General features: G+C 45.1%; 1 protein-coding gene across 1 annotated transcript in view; it reads left to right on the top strand.

The window, feature by feature from the left end:
* The first annotated feature begins 881 nt into the window (after positions 1-881).
* The window catches only part of LOC139390646 (protocadherin Fat 4-like), a 96,672-nt gene continuing 79,845 nt past the window's right edge, over positions 882-17,708 (top strand). Inside the window, exon 1 of the mRNA XM_071137911.1 lies at positions 882-6,143. Within this exon, the coding sequence (XP_070994012.1) occupies positions 1,038-6,143 (5,106 nt within the window). The 5' untranslated portion in view covers positions 882-1,037. The remainder of the gene's footprint in view (positions 6,144-17,708) is intronic.

Genomic DNA, 17,708 nt, shown 5'->3' with positions numbered 1-17,708 from the left:
GAAAGGCTATTGGTAATCTTTCTATTCAGAGTTTTAAACTAGATACCTTTCTAATCAACCTGGCCTATGGGATTTAGGTGGGTAAATACATTCCAGATTGAAACCTTATAGGCTGCATTTGTTATCAAGTTACCGGAACGTGATAATGTCAGAACAATGTAAGAAAATGTAGGCCTACATTTAGGCTACTTTGATGAATGACCACATTTTTAAGTAACTATATTAAAAGGAAATACATTTTTTTTTAAGACAATACTTCTACAACACATTTTAAGTAGACCTGTGTTGCAGTTATCCTAAACCTGTCACCTGTCTCACATGCCATAATGACTGATATTTGCTTTGATTGACGTTCTCCTCCACAAGCCACGACAAGGGCTCCGGTTTACAATAGAAAGGAATGGCAAGTAGGGCGAGCAGAAGCACTGTTATCCAATGGGATTACAGGTGGGAGGGAGTTTGCCTAACTCTAGTTTTGTTCTAAATTACTAGGGACCTAAGCGTATGGCTGAAGCTCCTGCACCGTTATTCCATGGGACATTGCATTGGTAGCCTACAGCTGAGATATTTGTGCCTGGCTTTCCGTATTCTATCAATACAATTATTGAATTACTTTAAACTTTTGGATACACTTTTGACAACTGAGAGGAGATATTCACATGTATGTTTCACTTTTGTATTTCCTATGCATCGGGAACTTTATTGCGCAAATTAACCATCACGAATTGCCGCTCACAGATGCGTTTTGCTACAGGGGAGCGTTTTGCTACAGGGGAGCGCAGTGGTGAAACTTCATTGACAAGCAAGGGGACAGAGCACTGCAGATTCAATTACTACATCAAGATATTCTAACACGGGACAAAATAAGAGTCCTACTTCAGGGTACTCAAACTGTGGAAATATCCTTAATCATCGCTGGAATTATGAATAATTAGTGCATTTTGGAATACAATGCTTTAGTGTTGGCCAAACTCGAATAAAGTTGATGCATCTTCGTCATGGACTTTTTCTAATAAAGGTGGACTGGGATTTTGACCATGGCGTTTACAGGTAGGGGCTTAGGCCGGTTCCATTTGATTGTATTAATGCTATGGACTTTGTCGCAATATTCTTCATCCAGTCAAATCCGTCAAGAGTTTCGGGTATTGGAGGAGCAACCGATTGGTACCTACGTGGGGACGATAGAGACGAAGCCCAGCTTCGCCTATCGCTTCAGTGAAAACCACAAACTTTTTGCAATTAATGGCACCACTGGAGTCATTTACACCTCCTCTGTGATTGACAGGGAAATTTTGCAAAGTAATGTCATCAATGTGGTGGTCCTCTCCAGCCAACCTACTTATCCTACCGAAGTTAGGATTGTTGTACTGGATATAAATGATAATTCGCCAGTGTTTCCCGACTCATCAATTGTAGTTTCGTTCAAAGAGGACGCCAGCAGTGGCAGACAAGTGATTCTGGACACCGCCACAGATTCAGACATTGGGAGTAATGGAGTGGATCACACCACCTACAGAATAGTGAATGGCAACGAGCAAAGGAAATTCCGTTTGGATATTACAGTCAATCCTAGTGGAGAGGGGGCATTCTGTCACCTCGTTTCAACTGGAGGCTTGGACAGGGAAGTAACTCCCTTCTTCCAACTCTTGATTGAAGTAGAGGACAAAGGAGACCCTAAGAAGTTTGGGTACATGCAAGTAAATGTAACTATCCAAGATATCAATGACAACCCCCCTATGTTTGATCATGATCAATATCAAACAAGTGTTTTTGAAGACACAGCAGTTGGTTCTAGTGTTCTGCAAATAACAGCATCAGACCGAGATGAGGGCGCAAATGCAGACATCCGGTACTTTTTAGACGAGGGAACACCTTTTCAAATCGACCCCAAAGCAGGGACCGTCATTATAAAAGAAAGTTTGGATTATGAGCGTAAGAAAGAATACTCTTTGACTATTCATGCTATGGACAACGGGGTACCTTCTCTGTCAGGTAGGTCAGAGGCCACTATCAAACTACTGGATGTCAATGATAATGACCCAGTTGTGAAGTTTAGATATTTCCCCACCACATCTAAGTTTGCCTCTGTTGACGAAAATGCTCAGATTGGTACAGTGGTAGCCTTATTGACAGTCTCCGATTCAGACTCGCCCACAGCTAATGGTAATATATCTGTCTCAATATTGGGGGGTAATGAGCAGAGACACTTTGAAGTGCACACTTCCCCAGTTCCCAACCTAAGCTTGATCAAAGTGGCTAGTGTTCTAGACAGGGAGCGCATTTCCTCCTACAACCTGACTGTGTCGGTATCAGACAATGGCAAACCCATGGCCAGGTCCTCTTTTGCCAGCCTGGTTATTTTTGTGAATGATATCAATGACCACCCGCCCATATTCCAGGAAGCCCTGTACAGAGTAGATATCAGTGAAGACATTCCAAAAGGCAGCTACATTAAAGGGGTCTCTGCAACAGATGGCGACTCCGGGCAGAATGCCAACCTTCGCTACTCCCTGGTGTCTGGAAACGGTTTGGGCTGGTTTGCCATCAGTGAAAACAGTGGTCTGGTTACCAGCGCCGCTTTGTTGGATCGGGAAGTAGCATCTGAAATAGTGCTCAACATCAGTGCAAAAGACCAGGGGCTGCAACCCAAAATCTCCTACACTAAATTGATAGTCAACATAACTGACGTGAATGACCAAGTGCCCACATTTACACAGAGCACGTATCATGTGTCCCTGGTGGAGCACTCTCCAGCCGGTGCTGAGCTCCTATTGTTGTCAGCGTCAGATGATGACCTTGGAGCCAATGGAACTATCAGGTTCTCTTTTGACCCGGAGACCCCATCTAATGTACAAGAGTTTTTCCGCCTGGATGTTGTATCAGGCAGGTTAAGCACAGCCACAGAACTGGACAGGGAGGACCAGGGGAGTTATTTCCTTTACATCCAGGCGACAGACTCCGGTTGTCCCCCTCTCCACTCCATTGGTAAAGTAAACGTAACTCTGAGCGATATCAATGACAATAGGCCAGTCTTCTACCCAGTCCAGTACTTTGCCAATGTGAAAGAGAACGAGCCCTCTGGCTCATTCGTAACCACTGTATTAGCCACAGACCCTGACCTGGGGAGAAATGGCACTGTAAAGTATATCATAACTGCTGGAGACACATCTAAATTCCACATTAATAGCAACTCAGGTCAAATCACCACCCAGGTGCCGCTGGATAGAGAGGAGAAGACCGCCTACCAGCTGCAGGTGACAGCAGCAGATGGCGGTGGACTCCGTTCACACACTCAGGCCATCGTCACCATTAATGTCATAGACACACAGGACAACCCCCCTACCTTTAGTCAGAACGCCTACAGTTTTGTCATGTTTGAAAATGTAGGCATTGGCACAGTTATTGGCACTGTAGCTGCCACCACTGTCGATCTGAATTCAAACATCACATATTTAATCACCTCAGGGGACCAGAGGGGGCTATTTACTGTCAGTAGTGCAACAGGTCAAATCAAAGCATCCAGTCCGATAGACCGAGAGGAGCAGTCTTTTTATCAACTCAAAGTCATTGCCAGAGGTGGGGAGGTAACAGGCGAGGCCCTCGTCAATGTCACAGTGAAGGATTTAAACGATAACGCGCCCCATTTTATCCACGCCGCCGAGCATGTCAGTGCAGTGGAGAACTGGAGCACAGGGCACCTGATATTCCAGGCCAAAGCCTCAGACCCTGACGAGGGCACCAATGGCATGGTGCTCTATAGCCTCACGCAGAACCCCAAAGGCCTGTTCCACATCCATGAGAAACATGGGCTTATCACACTGACCGGGCCACTGGAGCTCACCACCAGCTCCTACCAGGTGGAGGTCCTGGCCTCTGATCTGGGGGTCCCCCTGCTCACATCCCGTCTACTGCTAACAGTCAGCGTGTACGACGTCAACGACAACGCTCCCGTGTTTGATCAGCTCTCGTACGAGGTCATTATTTTAGAGTCTGAACCTGTCAACAGTCGCTTTTTCAAGGTGGAGGCCACTGACAAAGACTCAGGCCTGAATGGGGAAGTGATGTATGACATAGTTGGCGGGAACACAGGCGATGTATTTGGGATCTTTCCGGATGGGCAGTTGTATATTAAAGCTGAGCTAGACAGAGAGGTCCAGGACAGATATGACTTAGTGCTTGTGGCCACAGACAGGGCAGTGGAGCCACTAAGTGTCAGTGTCAATGTCAGTGTAATTCTAGACGACGTGAATGACAATCGTCCCCTCTTTAACAGCACTAATTATCTGTTCCACTTTGAGGAAGAGCAGAAGAGAGGGTCACTGGTAGGGCGAGTGTTTGCAGTGGATAAGGACTTTGGCCCCAATAGTGAGGTCAGGTACGCGTTTGAGACTCCACAGCCCAACTTTGAGCTGAACGCCATCACGGGGGAGTTGACCAGTACTCTGCAGTTGGACCGCGAGTCTCTCATGAGACAGAGAGGCGCCACAGTGTTCAGCTTTACGGTCATCTCCTCAGACCAGGGGCTCCCCAAGCCCCTGAGAGACCAGGCCAAAGTGCAGGTTTACATCCAAGACATCAATGACAACCCGCCCAAGTTTACCAAAGACATTTACCAGGCCTCCATCTCCGAGTCGGCCCAGAACCTGACGCAGCTACTGAGGGTGTCTGCCGTCGATGTGGATGAGAGCAACAACGGACTGGTCCTCTACCACATAAAGGAGGGCAACGAGGAGAGCCAGTTCACCATCGACCGCAGCTCTGGACAGGTCACACTAGTGGGAAAGCTGGACTATGAGGCGACGTCCTCCTACTCGTTAAAAATGATTGCTGTGGACTCTGGAACCGTGCCCCTCTCTTCCTCCTGTATGCTCAGCATTAGCATACAGGATGAGAATGATAACTTTCCCTCTTTCCCCAAATCTGCCATAGCCGTGGATGTTCTGGAGAATATGAGGATTGGAGAGCTGGTGGCCTCTGTGACAGCCACGGACTCTGACTCGGGTCATAACGCTGACATAACATACAGCATCACAGCCACAAACAACCACGGGACATTTAGCATTAGCCCCAACACAGGGAGCATCTTCCTTGTGAAAAAGCTGGATTTTGAAACTCAGTCTTTTTACAAACTGAATATCACTGCAAGAGACAATGGGAGACCACCAAGGTCCTCAACAATTCCTGTGGTCATCCATGTCAGAGATTTCAATGACAATCCTCCTATATTTACCCCCGGTGACATTTTTAAATCCATTCCTGAAAATATGCCCCTCTCTGCATCAGTAATGACAATCACTGCTCATGACACGGATGCAGACATTAACGGACAGCTGGAATACTCCATAGTTCAACAGACACCCAGGGGAGGTCACTTTAGCATTGACCCCAGCAGTGGGCTCATATGCACAAACAAGGAGATTGACAGAGAGTTCTCAAATCTCTTTGAGTTGACAGTTAAAGCCACCGACCAGGCAGTTCCTGTAGAATTCCGGCGCTTTGCCTTGAAGAATGTCACAATATGGGTGACAGATCTGAACGACAATGTCCCCACTTTCGTTTCCCAGAATGCTCTGGTCGCAGAGTCCACCATCGTCATCGGCTCCATTCTCACAACGGTGGTGGCGTTCGATCCTGACGAGGGCTCTAATGGCGAGGTGGAGTATGAGCTGGTGAAGGGAGACTCGGACACGTTCATCATGGACCGCTATAGCGGGGATATCCGGTTGGCTTCCCAGCTGGTGCCGTCTTGCCTTATCTACAGCCTGACCGTGTCAGCCACCGACCACGGCTCGGACAGGAAGACCTCCAGGACCGAGCTTACCATAATCCTCCAGGGCGCCGATGGGCCCGTCTTCTCCCAACCCAAGTACATCACCATCCTGAAGGAGGGCCAGCCTCCGGGTACCAACGTCATCTCCCTGGACGCTTCCAGCCCCAGAGGCTCCGCTACCAAGGTGGAGTTTTTCATAGTGTCAGTCCGCGGCGGCGGCAAGGCCGTGGGACGCCTGTTCACCATAGGCCGTCATACTGGAGTGATCCAGACCGCAGCCGAGCTGGACCGGGAACAGGGCTCTGACCTCTACCTGGTGGATGTGTACGCCATCGAGACAGACGCCAGTCAGCCCAGGACACAGAGAGCTGAGGTTAGTAGCCTGTTTATTTCTCTTCACTTAATAGAGTTCAATGGCTCCTTCGCATTGTGGTCGATTGCTGCCAGACAGCATAAATTGAACCCGTACAGATGTTGAAGTCGTTTAGTGGGATTAAATGAAATGAGATCAAGTTTTCGACTGGAAAACCCAGGGGTGAAAGGAAAGTGTCCAAGTCACACCTAGTCTACCTAGTGCATTCGTACGCACATTAATTACATTCCTTTTTTTTTTTTTTTTTTTACTATATTGCTAAAAGTTCTGTGTTACATTACATCTAAATTGCCTTGGACATAAGTAGGCCTTGTTTTTTTGGCAAGATAATTGTATTGTTTCAGTTCCAAAAAGGGCTGGCCATAACAATCCGTCCTGCGTTTTGTCTGTGTTTTCTGGGAAAGGGCCTGCGTATCCTGTGTTGTTGCTGTGCTCGTGCTGTTATGAACTTTGATATTCTTATCAGTGAATAAGAACGACACAAATCCAAATCGAACACTTTTTTGTTGTTGCTGCTCATTGCTGGCGTTAATCACGCTGGGTTGCTTCTTATGATGGGCTTCCATGATAAATTGTTCTCGGTTTCTATAGATAGTAATAGAACACATAATGAGAAATATCCGGATGACCTAGTGCATGTAGACTATACTATACCAGGGTCAGTATTACGTTGGTGTTTGGAGCCTGAGGCAGTTTTGGTTTAAGGATGGTCCTGTTGTACTCTCCGCTACCACTGGGCCAGGCTCTGCAGGAAATAAGTGACCATCAAAATTGAGTGACCTCTTAAGACTCTGTGAAAAGATTTTTGGGAAGAGGAGAAAGGGGGAAAAATCTGGAAGACTGAAACCGAAGCTCTCTATTTCGTATGCATTATGTGATGCTGCACCTCTTGGGCTTCGTTTCGTTGGGGGTGGAGTTAAATCCTCTGAAGTTGAGCGCTAAAACCCGAGACCCAGTTTTGGGTGGCTAAGCTCTAGCCACCCCTCAAATGAAAAACAAATGTGATTCTATAGACTGTATATGTGTTTTGGGAAATTTCAACTGGAACCAAGAATTCATGTTATTACAGGCTTGATGACACAGGTTTATAAATTGGAGTTTTCTGAGTGCAACCAAAAAGGAGCCCACTGCTGCTTTTGACAGTTTTTGTGGATACCATTTCAACCATTACAAATACTGAAATTGAAATCCAATCCAATAATAGGTGATTTGGAGGCAAACTCAGATATGATTCAAATCAGAGATTATTTGCAAAGAATTGCGCTGTCATTTCACTTAATGTTAGTAGGGTCAAATGGGGATGTCATATGCTCTCTCACTTTGCCTGCAGCACCACAGATACAAATCTCTTCAATGGAGGGAAATAATACACGTCACATTTCTTAAGTTTTCCCTGTACAAATCCTGTTCTCAAAGTCCAGTGAAGTTTTTCACCTTTTCAGTCGCCTGAGCGATGACTTTAACATACCCTATGACTGTCACGCTCTATTGTTCAGTCTTAAGTGTAATAGCTAAAGCCACTTTGATGGTTTTAAACGAACTTTCCTTTGGGTGAAATGGCCTTTTCGATTTGCCCTACTTTAAAGCAGTCTCAGGTACTGCTCGGCAGTGTGACATAGGAAAGGCTAAGGTTTTGGGTTTAGACTGACACATTTCAAATCAAAACGTAATATTTAAGGGCCCTTTCAAAAGGGTCTTCGTATTGATTGTAAAAAAAATGTTGACCGTCACTTTTCTTGTGCTTTGCACTGTGTACAATGTTTAGGAAATACTTAAACGGAACAGAATTCTGTTGAGTATGCCTTATCAATGATTGCTATCATAAACAACCTGACATGGCGCTGAGCTTGCTATGAAACAGAAGTTGCCGCTGAAACAGAAGTTGCCGCTGACTTGTTTTGGAAATGCCTCTTGGTATCTGATTTAAGTTAGTATAAATACCATTGATTGTTGATTGGTTTCCGTCTTTTGGGATTTGGAGTTGGCTTTGATAGCAGAACATGATGTAACAACCTGCTCTAGCTCTTAACCTGTCAGCCAATATTGTTCAGGGTGTCTGGCCCGCTCTCTCGTTCTGTCTTTCACTCACTCTCTGAATCTTCCTCCGTCTGCCAACCCCCCCCCCCTCTCCCCCCTCTGTCTTTCTTTCTTTCTCTCTGTTTCTTTTCATTCTCTGGCTCTTCCTCTCCCTCCCTTACCCTCTGCCCTCCTCTCTCTCTCTCCACTCCCAAAACCACTCCCTCTCCAGCTCCAGCTCAATTGTTTTATTTTGCTCCTGGTGAAAAATAATGGAGCTTTTAGGAGAGAGCCTGAAGTGCTACATCACTTATTTCCCCTCGAAAGCATTGTTCCTTCTGGAAATAAACATTGCCGACTCACAACAGTCCTTCCTTTGTTTTGCCTTCACAGATATAGTGTTGCTCCCCTCTGGCATTGGTTCAGTGGGCTCTGTTGTCTTATGGTCTGTGCCAGCATCATTCACTGACAGATTTAGGGTTGTGTATGGGACCCCCTCCTTTCTGACAGAGGAATAGGGAAGTGGGAGTTGGAGTGGGGGGGGGGGGGGGGACTTGGGAGAAGTTTCGGATCATCTCACAAACTGAGGAGGGGAGCATCAGCCTTCTGCCCGCTGGCCTGGTGTTCTTGGACTGGACATAGCAACAGGGGAATACAGATGGCTAGATAGATGCCTCTTATTAGTGCTTATCTTACTCTAGACAGCGGAGTTGACCGACTTCTTTCTTTTCTCTCTCTCTCTCCCAGCTTTCGCTCCCTCAAACGTTCTGTCCCCCCCCCTGCAAAGTACATTTTGTCCAGAAAACTAGCCACTCCAAAGCAAAATTAAATTATTGAAAATAACCGTCTACCCTCTTGTAAGCGATGAGACAGTTGGGGAAAGACGGTTTATTTATGTTATGCTGCTGTTTTAAGCAAGCTTATTGGGCGTTGAATGGATTGCGACTCAACCTAAAATGCTTTACCACGGTTGGCGTCACTGAAAATACTCTGAATACTTTAGCTGTGTTCGGTTTGAGGCTGCCTGGCACAATGGAACCAATGGAATAGACCAAAAAGTACAAACCCCGTCCACCTGGCTCTCCCGGCAGGCTTGGTCAAACGCTCAACGTATTTGAAAGAAAACAAACGCTATTTGAACCCATAAACTCCTCTACCTTGAACCCTGAGGAAATGTGAGTAGGGCATTAGTGGCCGGTGGAGTGCTTGATGTAGTGTAGAAGCACTATGAAACACAAAACCTCTACAGGCAGGTCAACAAGGTAGAGTGAGGGCTGCGCTGCCCTGATACCATACGATATGCTTGTTGGCGTGGGGGGGATGAAGGGTTTCTGAGGCGAGCGAGACAGTAAATTCACGGGGTAAATTGGCTGGATATGTGTTTTGTAGCGGCCATCACCAGGGTTCCTCACAGTCTTCATGGAGTTGATGCATATGTTGGTCCTCCCATGGTGGTCCCGTCTGAGTTCAAAGTTCAGACAGGCCAACAGAGGATTCTCTCTAAGTGCCTGTGTCTTTTACGAGACAACCTATAAACCCTTCCTCACATGCATGCAGCAGGAAAAGCACACACACACACACACACACACACACACACACACACACACACACACACACACACACACACACACACACACACACACACACACAGCTGCCCTATTATTTTGTTGTTAATGTTCACAATTAAATAGCTGGATTACAAGGCGCGAGGTCAAGTTCACACACAGTATCTTCCATGCCAGGACAGCAACACTCCAGTTTTCATGCTACCACTTTAAAGCACTTCCCCTGGAAGAATGACTCTAACTGTTACAATATCAATGCTGATACAGTGATAGCATCGTGGGGCACGTCCGTGGCTGTCTCTGTACAGAGACCTCACTTGTTTTCTGAAATGTTGAACTTTTTGTTTCTCTATCTCGCCGGTTTCAAAGCTAACGGCCATCACGGCTCACAATGAGTGTTTGTTTAGCCACGATGATACCCTCAGGGCTCAGGTTGAAAAACAAGGCTGTGGGGTCGTTATCCAGACCATGTGTCACTATGTAGGCAAGTTGTGTCAACTAACGTCATGACACCCCCCCCCCCCCCCCCACTCCCCTCCACAATATTCCCCCTCTTTTCCTATTTTTTCTTCCTCCCTCTCTCCCTCCCGTCTCTCTTTCGCTCTCTCCCTCTTCCTCTACAGTATATACAGCATAACATTTGCAAACAAATCAGCGCATCAATCAAATATATATATATATTTTTTACATAAATTCAATAGTCAATAAAGAAATGTCATTGGTAATGAACGCTCTGAGCACCACATTAGGTCAACTAATGTCGACCAAGAGTCAACCTCAGACGACAGACTGGCCTAACGTTTCAAAACGGTCTTCAATAATCATTCTCCTTCTCTGTCTGCTGCCTATCTCTGCTGTTTGACTCGGTCGTCTTCCGGAGAGAGAGCACACGTTTTCAGTTGGAATAAGAAATGAATGTGGCGGGAGCTCCAAAGAGCTATCATATGGCCTTTTTTATTTTTAACTTCAGAGATACATTTCTCTGGTTCTGTGGATTTGATTGTCAGGCCTCATCACTCCTCGCATATGTGGTCTGAACACAGAGGCTGAGCTAGTATCAGGCCCACTGGGGGACGCCCTGCTGCTTTGGACTCTGGGACAATTGATCAAACAACAACAGGACCGGAGGCTTAATGAGTTTGTTCTCTTGACCGGAACCTTGATGAGAAATGCTCCTATCGAGTGCACAGGTGTTTGGCGGCACCTTAATATCGGGAGGACGGCTTCTTGGTAACGGCTGGAGTGGAATAGGTGGAATGGTATCAAGTATTCCCCCCCCCAGAAGCCTCCACTGATTTGATTGGCCAGCAGTCCAGGAACTCCGGTTTACTGGGTGACTTTGAGTAGAATGTCTTGACTGGCTTTCCGGCGTAGGTGTTACAGGTTGTTAGCATCCAGCCGACATAGAAACGGGTTCAAGCTGATAGGCTGTCGTCGGGTGTTGTTTACTTTATTGACGTTGCATTCACGTTAGTATTGTGTAGTACTAGGATCTACAATATCTAGTCATCTACAATATAGGTATTGTAATAGCTGTGCTGCTCAAGTCCAGCTAACTTGCCTGGTCTATGAAGGAACGGTTCAAATTTGTTTCCAGCAAAAAGATTCCACTACTTAGGCTAGTAAAAAGTTAGAGGAGTCAGACCCAGAGTGTGCTTGGGAGATTGGGAGGAGGGGAAAGTCGAGAGGGGAGTTGATTTTGGCACATTTTCACTGCAGTAATAATGGATCCCAGCTACGGAATGATTTGTTCTACACGTGACACACACACACACACACACACACAACACACACCAAATGTATACAGCTCCCCCGAAGCCTCTATTGTTTTCTCTGGACAAAAGTACACTGCAGCAGTACCTTTAGGCACATCTTCATTTCATCTGGAAAGAAAAACGCTTTCAGGGATTTCGATTGACAGACCCTATATCACCACCCTGTATCATCAGCACCAAGTGCCATTAAAGGAATTGCAGGAAATGGGATGTGCGTTTTTTTTTTTGCGCCCTCTGCAAAGTCTAAACCCCCTCCTCTTTTCTTTGAGCCTGCTGTTAGCAGAGATGACCCCAAGGCAAGAAGGCTATCTCCCACAGGCAGGCAGATAGTTGAGGAGCAGAGAGAGAGGAGGGAAGGGAGGAGGAGGAGGAGGGGGGGATTGAGGTTTGAGCTGTGGGAGAGGGTCAGAGCGAGCTTCAGCACCATCAGGCCTAGAAACAAGGAGGGATAGATTGGCACCAGAGAAGAAAGTTCACGTTATTGTTGTCTTCCCTCTTATTTTATGAGTTTTCCATCAAGAGAGGGAGAAAAAGGGCAGAGCCTGCTGTATCCTGGCTGGTCAAACGGTTTTGACAGGAAGTGTGATTTATGTTTTACCTGTTTATTTTCAATTATGTATGGCGTAGTGTGTGTGTGTGTGTCTCTAGAGTGCCTTGAAGCATCTCTCTAAACTCCGGAGAACACTTTTTTTATTAGGTTTCATTATACATGCACACCAGCGTGTAACTGAATAGTTGTGCCTTGTTTGGCACTTGAAAAAAAGAGGAACTTGTCTTGAAAATATGTTGGCCTTTTCATATCATATCTTACATAATGCAGTATTCAAAGTCAACTGAATTGAGCAGGCAACTTTGGCTCATGAGATATTTTCAAATTCCGACAGCTTTTCTCTTTTTCTCAAGTTTGTGGTGTCCAAGAGTTACTGAAAAGGATTTGCTTGCGTGTTAAGGATGGCAGCACGAGTTCCATTCAAATAGTCTCATCTACATTTTTCTAAATCTAAACAAATGTATTGCGTTTGCACGGCAACAAACAAAACTTGCTTTAATAATAAAACAACACTTTTTGTTTACACAATTCCAACAACTGAAGTCTCCAGTTTGAGAGAGAAAAAGAGCTCTCCTCTTTAGCTGGCCATTTCGGTGAGTGCGGCCCCCTCTGGTAGGGCTGCCTAATTGAAAACATCTGGGTGTACATTTTTTTGGGGGCAGCGATGTTCTGGCCAGCCAACGTGACTCAAGCTCTCATTTTTGATTGGGTACCTGAGCAGCTCTCTCTGAGCTTTGTTGTCAGGCAAAAGTTCTGCTTTTATTAAACCGGACGATATCTCAAAGAGCAATGGAAAACGTTTAGCTGTTTGTGCTCCGTACATCGGGACACAGAAACAGTTTCTCTGGTTGCCATTACACGCGTTGACATTGTGCAAATGTTACTTCTTTTTTTCCCCCCTCTCATCTGTTTCTCCTATGCAAATCGCTGGAGTGGCCTAATTAGACCAGCTGTGCTGTAGCTGATTCCTTTGGCGTAATTTAGTCTCACGTTGAATGTTGTCATATTTGCCATTTAGCTGTGTGCGTGTGTGCAGTTGTGTGGTTAAGTCAAGATTCCCCTGTATTTTGGCCAAAGGTGCATACAATGTCCAACAAGCAAAATGGAAAATATGCTGGCTACTTCATACTGAAACACTGTGTTCTGACACCCCCCTGGTGATAGGGAGGTCCTCATGAGGTTTGCTCTTTAATGGGAGTAGCTTCCCTGAACATCATGCACTGTAGTCATGCATTAAAAGTATGTACTTATGTACCCATACTGTATGTACTTCGATCTACTCTACAGGTCTGTGCTGAACTTGCTCTGTGGTAGAACACACAGCAAAAACCTACAAGTCCTGGTGCATTGAATTTGTGTCATTTCTCTGCAATGGAGCCGCCTCTCCATTGGAGCCAAGTGATTTATTAAGATCAGGCCAAGAATGGGATTTCCTTCCATATTTGTTCCTCTACCGTATAAACAGACACATACCCCCATTGCGGTTGAGTCTTCATTCCGCGTGTTGGCTTGAAATGGATTCCGTAAAACTTTTCACTAACATGATTCTGGTCACGCATAAATGAGAGAGAGACGTATGTGTTGGCTCAGTCTTGGTCTGATAACGAGTTAATTCCCTGAGGGAAGGTGATGAACGTTCACACCGCAAAGGGTCAGGTTGCCAGTGAACGTAGCGACGTTTGACTTGCCCTTGGCAGAGCCTGCAGAATTAGCGGAAGCAATGTCCCTTGGCAGCTGAACCACTGCGCCAGCTGTGTGTGTGTGGTCAGTCTTGCATCTGTGTGTATGTGCATCCATTTCATGTGTGTGTGTGTCTGTGTGTGTGTGTGTGTGTGTGTGTGTGTGACATGGCCCTACAGTGCTGGAGACCCTGACTTCCCCATGGCGTCTTTATGCATCTGAGACGTGTGACAAGGCTGAGACGTTGTTAATAATGATGTGGTTATTACGTTCCCATCATGCCTCGCTGCAGGCAGGCCTATGAAACAGCTCCGTGTGCTCCTTTTGTCTCTGATTGGTTGCCCATGGAGCAAGTAACCTTGTCGTACGCACATTACATTATGCTCATACTCAGGCCCAGGTGCTGGGCGGAAACGTTATGAACTTTATAAAGACCTACTCCTTATACATTGACAATGTCATCGTGACATGTGTTTCAACTATGTTGTTTTCTTTAGGGTTGCCTGTGGAGGCATTTGCAGAAGTTCCCTTTTCGATTGAGTCAAATCACAGTTTTTTACACCTTTCTAAGTCTTCAAACCTTTCAACATTGCATTCTGAGCGTGTGACAACTTAAAGTATTACAATTGTTTGTACGTTCTGTAGATTTAATCATTGGAATGTGTGTTACTGCTAGGTTAAATAGCGCACACGCGGTGAAAGGCAAGTTATCTCAAAGTTATCCCCAGGTCGCTACTCCATATATCATTCATATTCATTGGCTGTCTATTTCCGAATATGAGGTCTGGCCACAATAGTAAACGCACATCAGATTCAGATGTATCTTTAAAACCTAATATACCGTCCTACTGTCAAGTTTCTCGTAAGCAGGCCAACAAGTGGTTGCCCTATCTTGATGTCTTGGCATTATCGGTCATCTGGAGTCAATCAGAGAAGGCTCGTGTTTTTCCCCCTCTGTCTGTCAAATGCCCTGTCTGACCCCTGCAGTAGGTTTCATAACAGCTTTAAAGACACTGTGCTGTTTGGCATTAGAGCCATTGGGGACTGTGGTGCTTCTTAAGGTCAGGGATTGTAAACGTGCCTGCCTCTAAGATTTGCAAAAACTAACACGGGAAATGTTTATCAGTGCTAATCTTGGACATGTGTTTTTGACTATGCTGTTGTCGTGATGTTTTCACCCCGTTCACTTACGCAACTGAATAGGACTTTAAAAGGAATTGTGACAAAAGCATTCGGTACGAAACTCTGTTGCAATGTAGGCTACTACAATGTTTGGCGAAGTATAAATTATGCAAAGATTATGCAAAGATTATGCAAAGAACAAGCAGTGGATACAGTAGCAACCTTCCACCTCATTTTAGATCCACTTATCTTCAAAAATACTTATTTTTCCTGCTCATTAAGCATGCTAGTCTTCGGATATCCTATTCATATCATTATTACATAAATTAGCCTCTTGGATCATTATCCTGTTGTTGTTGTTGTTGTTGTTGTTGTTGTTGTTGTTGTTTTTCCACTCTGCATACATCATTTCGAGTACCACTTTAATTAATTTCTTACCCGAATCAGCTCTAATAAAATAATCCCAGGATGATTCATTGAGGGTGGTATGATTAGGACAAGCAGCAAAGATCAGAAGCTCTTTTTAATCCTTAGCACCAATGTTAATTCATCCTCCCCCCTCAACCCCCGCCTTTTCTCTCCATAGCTTCATAATAGTCAATTCCGCGGTCTGGTTTTTATTCTTAGCGATCACTAGACCTCCATCGGAGTTGGATGGAAATGAGGCTGGCTCTCTCCGTCGCTGGGGATTTGCTGGTCGGATGGATGGATGGATAGAGACTCATCTGGAGGTCTCCTCTCCAGGCCTGTGGCTCGTAGGCCATTGAGAGGAGATTACATAGCCCAGCCGGTGGTTGTAAAACGCCGGACGCCCTGGCAGACACCAAACGGGACTCACAGGAGTCCTTTCAAACATCACTATTGTTAGCCAGGGATTATTCTTTGAGTTGTTATCCCATTAAACACTGTAATGGTAGCTATTTTCTGCTTAGGATCCAGAGATTGTTGGGGAGCAAAAAATTCTGGAATGTTCTTGAATCATTTATATGTCATCGACAATCTGTAAATAAATAGCAGGATTAGATATTCATAAGTCATTATTTTGTTTCCAGTTATAGACATCAGTATTCCTGCATGTTTTCCGCCAAATCCAATGAAATATGTTTTATTTGTAATATATGATAATATCGACTGGCAGTTAAACATTGTAGAATTAGCTGTAAGTCTCTTACTTGACATAAGAAGACCTTGTTTATTATTCTTAAAGCAGTGGGAATGGATAATTTGCTTCACTCCAGACTGAAAATGGAATTCCTTGGAAAGTCAAATTCTTGCCATTTTCAGGGTAATCATTTTTTCTCTCTCAAAGTGAGCTATACGACTCTCTTTCTTTCTTTTTTTTTTATTAAACTCTGCCGTCAACAAGGCTTTTCAAAGTAATGCTCTTAGCAGGTCATTAAGCTTTTTGAGAGTTTTTCTGTAAGTTTGCCCAAACACTAAAACCCTGTGTCTTTCACTTCTGATTAGTGACACTTTAATAAAGTCGTTTAAAGTTCAGTGGACTGAATTTCCCACCTTTTTCGAATGTTTCTATGGTCACAGGGGAACGACCTGCATTCAGGCATCTATGCCATCTTTTAAATGCAAATCCTTTAAAAGTGACTGTGTAATTCTGTGTATTGGGGACTCTCCCGACTTGGCTGCGAGAGAAAGTGTTTTTTTTAATATTTTTTTATATAAGGCAACCGCGGCTGTTTTTCTTTCTGTCTTCTTGATCTGACAGCAATTGACTAAACCAGCCCTTAAAGCGTGACAAAAGCTTGGCAAAATCTTTACATTTATTTTCCTTTTTTCACTCTCACTACTGCACTTTCCTTGGTCGGCCAAAGGTAGACAAAAGCTGTCTCTCTTCCACTTGATTGGGTCGTAAGGCTGAAGTGAATGTTTGGTTGAAAATCTTCTTAACATTCCCTGCATTTAGTCTTCCTGGCTTCCCCAGAAGAGGAAAAACTATGTCGAATCAGCCACAATCAAATCATTTACGGTGAGCTCACAGAGAAGGAATTAATGCATTTTATATTGGTTCCCTCCGTTGGAAATGATGGCTGTCATCCACTTCACAAGGGGAGCAGGGAAGCAGGTCATTGACTTGATTTTCATGGGAAGGCTGGTTCGGCCATTCAGGGCCTGATAGGTCCAGTATTGACAGCCTCGGAGAGGGGAGGGGAGCACGCCGCCTTCATTGTACCATGGTTTGCTGATGAAAAACAAGAGAGGCCCAGAGACAAAGCGCTCAATGGGAACAGTAGCCCCTGTGTCCCCGCTTCTGACTGCTGCCGGGGCTTGTGTCTCCCATTCGGCTGAAGTGCTACTCCCCCCCCCCCCCCCCCCTTCCTTTTTCACTCACTCTGTCAAGTGGCTGCAGAGGTGTTGCAGTCGCTCTCCCTGACACTGAGTGCAGAGGTTGTGTTTGCCTTCCTCGTTTATAGGGAACTTGGCATTCTTTAACGAGGTTGTACTGTTCTCTGGCTAGACTAGCCGTATGTGTATCAGTTCTTCTTCTCAGACACTGGCACTAGTTTCCAGCGAGTTACTGTTAGCCACCGCTCACCGTGGCTATATTATAGTTTGGGTTATCAGTTCAGGTTTATCAGGCCAGACTTTGAAGTTAATTGGTGGCTCTGTTTGCCCTGGATAAATACATTGGTTGGCTCGGGGCTGTGGGGCAGGACTTGCGATACATGAAATACTATCTAGTAAATGTTTTGATGTTTTAGGAAGTATCTTTATCTGATACCAAGATAAGGGTTACATATATTCTCTAATAGCTCTAATATATATTGTAGGCAATCAGAATTACTTTATTATTGAAAAATACCTTTTTTTATAATGGCGTACAAACTCGATACAATTGTAA

The sequence above is a fragment of the Oncorhynchus clarkii genome, chromosome 31 (genome assembly GCF_045791955.1).
Source record: "Oncorhynchus clarkii lewisi isolate Uvic-CL-2024 chromosome 31, UVic_Ocla_1.0, whole genome shotgun sequence".
Classification (NCBI taxonomy): domain Eukaryota; kingdom Metazoa; phylum Chordata; class Actinopteri; order Salmoniformes; family Salmonidae; genus Oncorhynchus; species Oncorhynchus clarkii.
Note: the sequence above shows the minus strand (reverse complement) of the source record. Positions and strands in the feature narration are given on the sequence as shown.